Source organism: Chinchilla lanigera, unplaced genomic scaffold, assembly GCF_000276665.1.
Source record: "Chinchilla lanigera isolate Chin_1 unplaced genomic scaffold, ChiLan1.0 scaffold00009, whole genome shotgun sequence".
NCBI lineage: Eukaryota > Metazoa > Chordata > Mammalia > Rodentia > Chinchillidae > Chinchilla > Chinchilla lanigera.
In genome coordinates this window covers 7999442-8012570 of record NW_004955410.1, presented here as the reverse complement: position 1 = coordinate 8012570, position 13129 = coordinate 7999442, and the positions used below count along the sequence as shown (strand labels likewise).

The 13129-nt window shown below is 45.5% G+C and overlaps 1 protein-coding gene across 1 annotated transcript in view; it reads right to left on the bottom strand.

Moving 5' to 3' along the window:
* Positions 1 to 1030: 1030 nt before the first annotated feature.
* Positions 1031 to 13129, bottom strand: part of Fam185a (family with sequence similarity 185, member A) — a gene marked incomplete in the record, with an annotated part of 50810 nt that continues 38711 nt past the window's right edge. Inside the window, 1 exon segment of the mRNA XM_013510521.1 lies at positions 1031 to 2761. Within this exon segment, the coding sequence (XP_013365975.1) occupies positions 2649 to 2761 (113 nt within the window).

Below are 13129 nucleotides of genomic sequence, written 5' to 3'. Positions count from 1 at the left end.
AGTCATGGAGAGAGATTCCTGGGAGTTGGACAGGAAGACCTGAGCCAAGAAACTTAAGACAACATTGGTAAGAGTGAGTTTTAACTAAATTTGGAGATTTCTGGCAGCTGCATAAATGTTGGCTTCGTAAGGCCAATGCGAAGTGTATGAGGCACACCATGGAGAGACCGAGAAATGAATGACACGCCGCTTTCCAGACGTGGAGCACCTGTACGGGGAAGGCCAGGCTCAGGAAAACGCAGCCGGCAGTTTGCCTTATGCTCAGAGCGTGCTCTGAAAAATCTTTGAAAAACATCTTTTAAACAATAGGAGAGCTGGTCATTCAACCTGGGGAGATAAATTTTAGAGGCAAAGAAATGTCGGGAAAAGGGAGGCTAGGAGTCAGAAAAAGGGAGCCATGCAAGGGCAGCGCAGCTGCAAGTCTGCGAAGCTTTAAACGGGCCTGCTCTTGTGCTCAGGGCCTTTCTGGCTGCTGTTGGCCACTTTCATCAACTTTACTGTTACTCATGAAAATGCTCATATAATTGCATGAGGGTGAAAATGGATGATAAAAACAGCCTATGGCCTCACACTTTCCTCTACTTAACAGTTCAACACACGCACTACCCCTGCGTCTAATACCAGCCCGTGGGCAGCTTTCAAGCTTGTACAACTTCTGACTCCCACAAAGCTGGCTCTTTCTCTCTTCTCCCTCCACCCCCGTCTCTTTCTCCCTGTTCCTCGCTCTTGCTCTCCTCTCTCTCACCTCGATCTCCTGCCTTCCTCCCTCTTCCCCTGTCTCTGTCTGTCTCTCTCCCTCTCTGTGTCTTTCGCTGTCTTTCAAGACAGGGTATTGCTATGTACCCCAGGCTGCTCTTGAACTCATGATGTAGGTGTATCTCAGGCTGGCCTCACACGTGCGGTGACCCTTCTGCCTCAGCTTCCCAATTGCTGGGAGGACAGGTATGTAGCACCATGCCCAGGTTTTTATTAAATAAGAAGTGAAAACACTAAAGAAATAGACTGTAAACAAAAAGGAGACTATTATAAATCACAGTATTTGGAAAAGTTTATTAAAAACTAGTGTTTAAGAACTGACTTATGCTAAGCATAAAAGTATAATTCAGTAAATAGGTCTATTCAGTATTATATAATTAAAATGTTCCAGGAGTGGAAAAAGTTTGAAATACAACTTCTACAGTACACCATTATAAAAGTGAAAATCTATCTTTGTACATCTGGGAATAAAATAACTGCAAGTTTCTTTCCCCTAACAAGGTACATCTTAAATTACACAAGTTATTAATGATCAGTAGCAACTGCCTCACATTTTTAAGTGTTTTATTCACAATTTCCACTTACAATGATGCCAGAAGAGGTAGCAGGCAGGCAACCCGTCACATGAGGGCTACAACACACACAACTCCAGTGCACTTCCCCCTAGGCCCACACCCTGGCGTCCGGCTTCCCCTTGAGGGGTGCAGCTGGGAAAATGTGCCATCTGTCCTCAGGGGAGCAGAGTACCTCACATAGAGCAAAACAGGCGTGTCCTGGAGGGATCTGGCCTAACCAAGTGAGTGCTCTAAAGCAGAGACTCCCCCAGCTTTTGAAGGAGTGAGACCCTCGAACACGAGGACCCAGCTGTCACTGCTGGCTGGAAGGCAGAGGGGCCAGACGGGAAGGGGTTGGGGGTTCTCTAGAAGCTCAGCGTCATTGCGAGCCGACAGCCAGCAAGAAGCCGGGGGGTTTCTGTCACACGGTCCTGAGGACTGGAACTTGCTATAATCTGCATGAACTTGGAAGCAGGTTTCTCCCCGGAGCCGCCAGGTAAGCCCTCCACCCAGCCTGACCTGGACTCCAGCCTGAGAACGGCACAGGACCCAGCTCTGTGTGCGGGCTCTCAACCTGCACAAGGGTGAGCTGCTGAGTGAGTATTTGCTTTCAAGACTAAATCTGAAATACAGGGGTCCCCTCTTCGCAGAGCTTTTGCCGGCCACGGTATCAATTACCTGCAGCTGATGAGCGCGCCAGAGAAAGATAACTTATGAGTTCCAAGACAGCGCGTCAGGACTTACACACCTGCCTCAGTCTCAGCACAGGGCTTGGGTGCAAGCGGCACCTCATCTCAGTAACGCCTCAGGGCACGGAGTAGTACACCGGGTTCCCACGCACCGAAAAGCCCTTCTCTGACACGACAAGGTGAGCATTCTCTCTCAGTACGGACAGAGAAAATCACGCTGACGGTGCTACGACCGTGATGAGGATGAATGCGTGAACGCTGAAGTTGCGAAGGGAACAGAAGTGGGTACTAGCTTCTCACTACACCTCCATCTGCACAGGTGCACAGGTGCTGACCTGAGATGGAAAGACATTAAATTTGTGTTTGTATTTCCGGGGAAAACGTGTTACATATGGGGTTCTGTGCTGTCTGGGGATCCAGGCATCCGCTGGAGTCTTGGAACACCCCCAAAAATAAGGGCGCGCTACTGTATTTTGTTACAGAGCAACAGGAAATGAGTACAATAGCTAGGTTCAAATTCTGGAAAAGCCCACCCCGAGCAGTTCGCCCGTATTCGCGGCCAGTGCTGTTTCGATAGTGGTGTTTGCATTTCCATAGTCGCGGACCTGCTGGTCACCAGTAAAAAGCGTAAGCACAACTTCAACTCTTCTTAGTTCTGCCGTTTCAGGGACTGAAACCAGGTTTGGCTTCTTAAACTTACAGTGCCTTCTGGGGCCGCAGCATGAATCCAATTTTCTTGTTCCCTTGTTGGATTCATGAATCCTGAAACACAAAATTGCATAAAGTGAGGCCTTAACGGACAAGGGCGATCTACGACCACGTAGATTTTACTGACACACCCGTTCCTCTAAAACCCGAAAAGGGCTTCGAATGCCAAAACTCTCAGCACGGACGGTTTCAGTTCGGAAAGAGCTGCACAGAGGTTCTGGGGGCTTGTCCCCCTGCTTTCCTTCCTGTAGAACAACCCTGGCGAAGTTACTCCGGTCAGTATTTGCATTATTTTTTCATGCAGGTTTCAAAAGAGAGCTTTCTTAAGTACAGTTGGCAAAATCACCTACAAGTGTTCGAAGTACACAGTGTAGTAAGTTTCGGCATGATACTGTCTCTGCAGCCATCTGCCCAGTCAGGACACGGTGCACGTCCGTTATTCGCGCGTCTCTCCTTGGGCCCTGTCACTCTCTCCTCCCCCTCTGCCATCGTGTGGAGCCCGAACGGCCCCCAGAGGCCATGTGTGCTGAAGGCTTAGCTCCCAGCGTGGCACTGTGGGGAGGAGGCAGAACCTCTTCTCTAGTGACTGTCTGTACTGGTCCATGTGTGCAGTGCACGGGGTTTCCGTCCCTCGTGTGGGGCTGGTGCAGGCACAGAACACATCTGCACTCCTCCCCCGCTTTGCCTCGCTCCCTCCCTCTCTTGATCCCCTTCCCTTTGAGAAAGATCTATCTCCCTACTTCCTATCATCTGTGTCTTTTTTTCTCTTTATTTATGACGTGGGTTTCTCAAAAGAAACTAATATTTAACCTGTGTGTCCGATTTATTTCACTTAACATTATGGTCTCAAGGTGTGTCTATTTCCCTACAAATGACTCAAATTTATCCTTATGGCACAGTAGTGCTCCACTGTGTGTAAATTCCACACTTGCTTGATCCATTCATCTGTAAACAGACATATCCTAGACTTAGTTATTGTGAATTGTGGTGCTATAAGAGAAGATTTTCACCAGCTATCCTGGAGCAGACAACTAATATCTAGAATATGTAAATGTCAAAAAATAGACCCCCCCCCATAAAAGATCCATTCACAAAATGGGCACATGAAATGAATAGACACTTCACAGAAGTACAGATGGCCAATAAATACACGAAAAAATGTTCAACACTGCTGGCCTTTAGAGAAATGCAAATTAAAACAAGCTGAGATTTCACCTCCAGAATGGCCATCATCAAGAAATCAACCAATAACAAATGCTGCTGAGGCTGCAGGGCAAAAGGACCCGTCTTACGCTGTTGGTGGCAGTGTAAACTAGTACACCTCTGTGGAATTCAGTGTGGAGATCCCTCAAAAAACTAAAACTAGGAATTCCATTCGACCCAGCTACTCCCCTGTTGTATCTTCCTGAGAGGGTTACAGACATCATACTATAGAGACCCATGCACAGCCAGGTGTAGGAGGCAGGACCCGTCACGGGGGAGGCTGGTGGCAGGTGCTCCCGTCACTGGGGCTGTGCCCTTGAAGGGGTCAGTGTGACCCCAGGCCCCCTCATTCCCTTTTCCACTTCCGGCCACGAGGTGAACAGTTTTGCTCCACCACTCCCCGCCACGATGCACTTCCTGTCACAGCCCAAAGGCAATTGGCCAGTAGATCATGGTCCGAAACTGTGGACCAAGATAAACCTTTGCTCGTCATGAGCTGAGCCCCGTGGGTGCTGGCTGCAGTAACAGAGGGCTGGCCAGTACCCTCCCCCGTGACCACCGACCCTCACGTGTTCACTGTGGCTTACTGCATTTCCTAAATGTTATACACATGGGGTCACACCACATGTGCTTTGTAAACTCTGTCTTCTTTCAATGCAGTTACTTTGGGGCTTCTCCCCACTGTCCCAGGTATCCGGCGGTCTCCTCACAGGCAGGCTGAGCACGCACGGGTCTCCTCTCAGAACTCTGTGCCACCCCTGCTCCCCACTGACCCCCAGCTCTGCCTCCTGGACTCAGTCAGCCGGGCTCTGCGCTTCCCTCTTGCCCCGCTGCTGGGGCACTCTCACGTGACAGGTGGTAGCAACGCCAGGCTCGCCATCTGTCCTGACTCTGTCCTCCTCCTTCCATGTTTCTGCTGTTAATTGAGGCAAGCTGGGGTTCTGTTGACTCCGCAGTTCCACGCGGTTCTGGAGCCCAGTCACAACTGAGCTGAAGAAAGCTGTGAGCACACTGTTGAAATTCATCATAAGCATTTGGTCCAAGCATGTAAATCAGAGAAGGAGCCTCGACTTTCATTTGCTTTTTCCTTTGTGAGTACTGTAAGATTCTCTCGGATGATGGAAAGGTGCTCTGTGCCGTGGGATCTTGTGTCAAGCGCTCTTCTCATGCACATCCTCTGAACGCCTTCCTTTCTCCTTCCCTCTAAGCCAGAACCCCATCTGGTCCTGGAGCTCACTAAAAGCTCAGGCATCGCAGCCAGAACACAGCTGAGGGGTCAGCGACTTCCTCTCGAATTTTCCCTTCTACTTCTCTTGCTGCATTTCCCATACGATCTCAACTGTACTCCTCATCCACTTTGCTATACTGGTTAAGGTCGCTCTTACTTCATTGAGTAAATCTTGATGTCGGAAGCTCCACTTTTTTCCTCCAGCTGTCCATCAGTGGGGTTCAACTTTGTCATTTTGGGGGGTGTTGAGACAGGGTCTTGCTGTGTAGTTCAGGTTAGCTGGCCTCAAACCCATGACGATGCTCCTGCCTCAGCCTCCTGAGTGCTGGGGTTATAGGCATGTGCCACCATGCCCAGCTTCATCAATTTTGAGCTGTGTATTTTTGTGCCTGTGCTGCACTTGGTAGGTCAGGGTTTCTACCCCAGTGGTATTTCTGTCATACAGAATTTCTTTTTCTAGTAATTCAAATAAGCACAGAAGAAAGAACCAGAAATCCGTAGCTTTTCATTGTTCACACCATTTAGCATCAGTGATAAAGCAACAGGAACAGGAAGGCTTTCCTAACCGTCTGGGATCTTTTCCTTAATATCCGGTTCACCGCCTCCCCCATCCTGCATTTCTTGCTCATGGAGTGAGAAGCCCATCTGCCCATTTCCTCTGAGCAGGACGGGCTCGGCACAGCGCCTCTGCTGGTGATGCGACCAGCACAGGAGTGACGTCAGCTTAGCAACCCTGCCCAAAAGGCTAGACAGCTTATGCGATTCCATGGAGGCTACTTGAAACCAGCTTCCCCTATCTTGCCAATAAGGAATTTACTAAAAGCAATTTGCACTTAGGCCTGAATCTGTGGAGACTCTGTTCTAACTTATAAAATGTATAAATCCTTCCTACCAGAGTCTTGCAACATATATTGGAACTTGGGGTTCCAAACCTTGTTCCTGATGTTGCTAGTGAAAATGAGGTGTTTTTTCTTTGACTAAGAAGTGAGGAATTGACTCCCCCATCCTGATGCAGTGTGGCTCCCATTAAGCGGGACAAAGGTTTCCTAGGATATGTGTTGGACTCGCATTTGCTTTTAAAGCATGTACCCCGGCTCAACCCAAATATATGAATCTCTAAGTGCTTTCTACTTAACCCCAGACACACCTGACCTAATGCAGAATTTAATATTCACTTTTTTTTTTTTTTTTCCGGTACCAGGAATCAAACTCACAACCTTGCGCTTGCCAGGCAGGTACTGTGCTGCTGAGCTAAATCCCCATACCCTCTCCTTTTTAAAAAATAGGATTACAAAGGTTCTTGGTAGGGTGAGTGTCTTCCTGCCTCCTTCCCCACACCCACTCTAACCCCGTGACAGCTGTCTATTTACGCTTGGCTCCCAGGGACTCTCCTGCTGCTGCCTTATATGTAGCTGATTCAACCTCACAGCATTAGTACCAGAGGCCTCCTCTGACCATGTGCTATCAGAAGCACCATACTAAGTACTTAGGGAGGGAGGTTCAAACGATGGAAAAAGATAAATCAATGTCTCTGTGAAGTTTACCAGCTGGCCAGGAAAATAAATCACACATTTATGAAACAACATGAAAAATAATCACTCCAAACTTCTAGCGTCTGTTTTGTTTTGTTTTGTTTTGTGGTTCTAGGGACTGACCCAAAGGCCTTGACACCAAGCTACATTCCTGCCCCTTTTTTATTTTTTATTTTGAGACAGGGTTTTGCTAAGTTGCTTCATTGCATGGGCTGGGCTTAAATTCACAGTTACAGGCATGCACCACCACACCTGGGTTTTAATCATTTTTAAAACATACATCTCATAAATGAAACCCCTAACACATACAATTTCATAGCTGAATATTTTAATTTTGTAATCATTAACTAGAGTCTTCTCTCAATAAAAATGATTCCCAAGGCCAGTGTGGTGGCCCATGCCTGCAAGCCTAGCTACTCAAGAGGCTGAGGCATGAGGAGCACAAGCTTGAGGCTGGCGTGGGCAACTTAGTGAGACTCTATCTCAAAATAAAAAAGTAAAAGGGCTGGGCGTGTAGAAGCTCAACACTGCCTGAGGTCAGCTCCCAGTCACACAAACAAAGGCAACCCAAGAGATTTTGACAAGAAAATATTTTTGAGCTACCTGTCATGGTACCCACCCATTATTATTTCTCTCAAATACGTGGCGTAATAACAAAGTTAACAGTATTTTCAGCATTGAAGAAGAAATATAACTACTCAGTTCTGCTCAAGAAATTTTCTTCCTCAAATCTTCTGCAATTTCTATTGTATCTTCCACCTCAGACATCATAGATTTCATTCCAAAAATTCAACTTTGTGTTTTTTGTATCTTCCATGTCTCAACATTTTGAACACAGCGAATACAGCTCTGATAATTATTTTATTTTCCTTCTCTATTCTAACATCTGTGTCAGTTCTGGGTTGGTTTCAATTGATTATTCTCTTCTGTATGGGTCATGTTTTTGTTCCTCTTTGAATGTCTCATAATCTCTGAACAGATGCCAGATACCGTGAATTTTACTTTGTTGTCGGGTGCTGTATGCTTTTGCATTCCTACAAATCTTGAGCTTTATTCAAGGAGACAGTGAAGTTACTTGGAAACAGTTTCAGCCTTTCATCTATGCCTTGTCATAATTTGTCAGTTCTGGAGTGTGCTCTTGTGAGTGTCTGCCCAGAGCCCCAGGAGTTTGTCTCCAGTCTGATGAGCAGAACGGACATGATGCCTACATATCCATCAGCAATGCCCTCTGGTTCCCTGTCCTCCAATAGCTGTCCTGGGCTCTGTGGACTCCATCCCCATCTCCATCATCTCTATCTCCATTTCCTTCATCTCCTCCATCTCCATATCTTTCATCTTCTCCATCTCCATCATCTCATCTTTTCTATCTCCTCCATCTCCATCTCTTTCATCTCCATGTCCTTCATCTCTTCCATCTCCATGTTCTTCATCTCCTCCATCTCCATGTCCTCCATCTCCAAATCCTTCATCTTCTCCATCTCCTCCACTCCATCATCTCTATCTCTATCTCTTCCATTTCTCTCATCTCCTCCATCTTAAAATCCTACATCTTTTCCATCACCATCATTTCTGTCTCCATCTCGTCCAACCCCATTTCCTTAATCTCTTCCATCTCCATATCATTCATCTCCTCCCTCTCCGTATCTTTCATCTTCATCATCTCCTCCATCTCCATCATCTCCATATCCTTTATCTTCTTCATCTCATTCATCTTCTCCATCATACCCATCTCCATCATCTCCTCCATCATCTCCATCAACTCCTCCATCTCCATCTCCTCAGGTGGGAGTCTGCCAGGAACAGTTCTGTCCCCACGATCTCAGCCTGGTGACTCCCTCAAAGCAATAAGCAGGGCTCATCTCATTTGTTTCTCATCTCTCTGTGACCACTTTCTTTTCACTGCCTGATGTCTAGTGTCTTCAAAGCTGTTTTATATATTTTATCTGTTTAACAAAGTGACTCACTATCATTCTTTCAGGTGAGAGGATAACAATCCCTTTAACTCCATTTTGCCTGGAGGACTTGTGTTGCTCTTTCTGCTCTTTCTCCTTCTCTCTCTCATTTCTTTTTTGACTTACTATTTGGAAAAGATTAGACTCACAAGAGTTGCAAAAATAACAGAGAGAAGACCTGTACATTCACCACCCCGATGCAGGACCCTCATGACGCGGGTGGTGGGAGATGCAGGGATTCTCAGGTCTGAACCCATGACTTGTTGCCATGTGACGGGAATGGTTTTCCCTCCTCCTTGCTGCAAATGTTCAGAACGTACCCTCCCTTTCCCCTGCCCTTATTATAAGGACCAGGTGCATTCTCACAGCAGCGGTGATGCCAGCATATCTCTTAATCTGTATCGTCCAGGAAGGAAATCTCGTAAAACTTGAGAAGAAAGTCTCAAAAAATATCATACTTGTGACGCAGTGGAAAATGACCAGACCTTGCCCACCCCAGCGATGCTTCTAAAAGACAAGCCAGTTCTTTAGTTAAAGGGCCAGTCTGACTGTCTCCAGAGAGCTGTGTCCTACTCAGCCGTTCTTTCCCTCAGGCTGAATCCCCTTCATATTTTCTCTTCCTTCTCAGTTAAAGCTCTTGTCTGTAACTTTATGCTGTCACTTCATTTCCTTATCACCAAAACAAGTTCCTGTGCGCACCCAGGATCAACCTGGTCCCCCAGTGGTGGCATCTTATGTAGTTACAGTGCATTATCAAAACGGGGGATGGGGTGGCAAAGTTCAGTTAATTAGACTATAGATCTTACTTGGATTTTACCATTTTTGTTGCGTGAATTCATTTTATTTGGCATGCCTTTGTGTCTACTTTTATAGTATTTTATCACATATATGGGTCATATAACCATTATTAGTAGGATACAGAACTGTTCTGTCACCCAAAGGAAAAAGTGTGGCATCCCAATAAAACCATACCCTCCCTCTCCTCACTACCTTTGCTTCACCCCTTCACTGTGGCAACCACGCCGCTGTTCTCTACTTCTGTAGTTTTGTCTTTTCAAGAATGTTACATAAATATGCCTGTTTTAACATTTTGAGATTGGCTTTTTTCACTCCAAATTACCCATAACACTCCCAGGATCTTGCACTGTAGCAGGAAAATGAGGACATAAAAACACCACAGAAGCACAAATGGTCTGAAGATAGTTCCTACATTAACTCCCTGTCAAAGTCTTTTTAAACAGATATAAGCCTTAGAGCATTCTTCATTTGTTACTGAATTTCTCCCCTGGGGTCCGGAAGCACATCTACATGGCTAACAAATATGCTACAAGGCTGGACAAAGTGAAAACTTCAATGTGTTTTTTTAAAAAGGTTATTTCTAAAAGTTATATCAGAAGATGGCATCCCCCTCCCCATTTGCACAGAAAATGCTATTCTCAGATTTTGAAAGCAGCATCCTATGGCCTCAGTCCTACTTTAACCTCTCTCCCAACCTATGGTTCAGTTTTCCATTATAAACCACAATACCATTACACATATCACTCTCGGGCCTAAAGAGGAGCTGAGAACTCTGACCTGGTGGTTTAGGTTGATTTTAAGTGAATATATCTTTTATACCATGGGTGCCCAGCCCAGGGTCAGTGAGCAGGACCAGTAGGGGACTGGGCTGCACAGTAGACAGGGAGCAGCTGGTGAGAAAGCAGCTTCATCTGTCTACACATACCGGAACTCTGCCCCCTGATGGATCGGCATGGCATTCATCTTCCAGGAGTGCAAACCCCACAGTGACCTGCACAGGGCAGGATCTAGGCTGCCCACCCCTCATGGGAATCAAATGCCCGATGATCTGAGGCACAGCTGAGGCAGGGATGCTAGCACTGGGGAATATAATTATTATGTATCTGATACACAGTAATAAAACATACTAATAAAAAACAGAAACAAAGAAAATTAATTTAAAACTCTACGCCCACCGTACCCTGTCCATGGAAAAACTGTCTTTCTTGAAAGCTATCCTTGGTGACAGAAAGATTGGGGGCCACTGTTATATACATTTTATATTTCCAGTTTGATGAAAGTGAAGTGAATCCAATAGTGCCAAGTTCCCAACTACACACAGATAAACATCAGAGCTTGGACTTCACACTTTACCTCTAAATCTCTTCAAACATCTAACTGTGACATCTTAAGATGAAAGAACCTTGTACCACATGCATTTCTGGGCTTGGAGAGTGGTTCAATATACCATAGTCAGGTTTCATAGCTAAGTGATGAGCCAAGTCTAAAACCTGACAGAGAGACGTCACCTTGTTAGAAAAAAGTTACCTAAGCCACTCACAACCCATTGGACTTGTCACACATGGATAGAACACAAAACTGATCCAGACACCCCTAACACTTAGAGAATGCACCCCAGAGAATACACACTATGCACAGCTTCCAGCAGATAAACAGTTCAGCCTGAGAGGATCTTAGGCCTTCTTTTGTCCTCAGAATAGTGCATAATGCTTATAAATCACTAAGCATGATGCAACAGAGTTATTTATCAGTAACAGCAAGAGCAAGGCGAGCCATAGAGCAGGATATCATGTAAAATTATAGGGGCGACGCATTGAAACGCTGTGGGACGCGAGCCGGAGGGACTCAATTTGCTGGAAGTATCCACACAAGTCATGCTGCAGACGAGGGCCACACTTCTAAGCGAGGAGGGCAGTGTTTCTGTCTCTCCGCCTCACAGGCTGTGTGAGGAAGGCCTGCGTTGGGCTGAGCTCAGCTGCTTATAATAACAACTCCTAAAGCTGCTCATGATTTCCAAAATTAGGTTTCAGATTGGAAATTTCCACAGGAAAAAAGGCAATCTGCTCTTATATTCTAAGTTTCTTATTTCGTCCACTTGATAAACAAGGCTTATGGACTTTTGGGAACCAAACCGCTTAGGAATCAAAATACGAGTTTCTCGTAAACCCAATCACATGTTCATAAAGCTCTCTTCGTAAAAGAATGCTGCCTCTTCCCCCGCGGTCCCTCCGCATTATCACTTTAGACATCAGAGACAACACACAGATCAACGGCAGCCCACGCTCACAGGATATCCTCTGCTCCTCTACAGAAGTCACTTTTGTGAGTTCCCAGATTCCTGCGCTGTGAGCAGGAAATCAAGACTTTCTTCTGTAACTTGGCCCTTCCCGGCTCAGGAAGTAGGGGCCACAATATCAGACGCAATAATAAATCGCACACGCAGAAAGCCGAAATCGCTGAGCAGCACGAGAGTAATGAGTGAAGAATGCACCGTGCTGTCTGCACACTCACACTCCCGTGCAGACACCTTTGTTACATTTACCCCACTGTACTGTAGGCACTGCTTTGTCTTTCCATAGTAGAACTGAAGCTCCTCAGAAAGCAGAGGGACCATGCTTTGTGTTACCTTCGCCCTCCCAGATCCTAGTACTGCTTGACTCCATAAATGTTTGAGTGACTAAGAAAAAGGGGGAAGACAGGCCAAGAGGGAGGTAGCACAAGGAGAGTTTTGTTTTTAAATATATGTGTTAAATTGAGGTGGTACAAGATTGTTGCGTGGAAATGGTCTGGGATAATAAAGTGATCAGGTCTGCAGGTACAGATTTGGAAGTATATGCATGGAAATGATGGCCGAGAATAGGGGTTTAAAATTAAATTTAAATAATGAAAACATGGCAAAATAGGGGCTGGGGATTTAGCTCAGCGGCAAAGCGCCTGCCTGGCAAGTGCAAGGTCGTGAGTTCGGTTCCCGGTACCGGAGAAAAAAACAAACAAACAAACAAACAAAAAAAGAAAACATGGCAAAATAGCTTTAATTTCTAATACAGACATGCTTACATATGTAAATAATTTGATTACGTTATCATCAGGTTAGTGTTACTCGAGTTTGTGTTAGTTTTAGATCACTGGGACTGAACTAGTTAACTATATTAGCTTTTGATCGAACTCAAGTAGATCACAACTCGATTCTTACCACAGTGGACATACTTGAGCATTCATCAGACCCGCACTGTGTAACTCAGAGCCTGCCAATTAGGCCCTGGCTCAGATCTAGTAGTATACAAGTATTAGTTTTATACCTGTTATTTATTAATAGCCTATGACTTTTTATTAGTTCCTATTAATTTTACAAAATACTAGGTCTCAATGCATATATTTTCATCACAACCATTCCCCAATAGAGTTCCCTGACACTCCCTCTCTCCCCTTTACTCTCTTCCTCCTCTTTTAACAGTCTCCCTCTACTTTCACGTCATTGTTTCACATGCCGCATATCAAGGAGAACACGTGATATTCCTCGTCTGAGTCTGGCTCATTTCACTTAACATGATCTCTAGTTCCACTCATTTTCCTGAAACTGACACAATGTTGTTCTACCACATTTTCTTTATTCAGTCATCTGTTGATGGGCACCTGTGCTAGTTCCATATCTTGGCTGTTTATTTTTTTTATTTTTTTATTTTTTTGGTTTTTCTCCGGTACCGGGAAC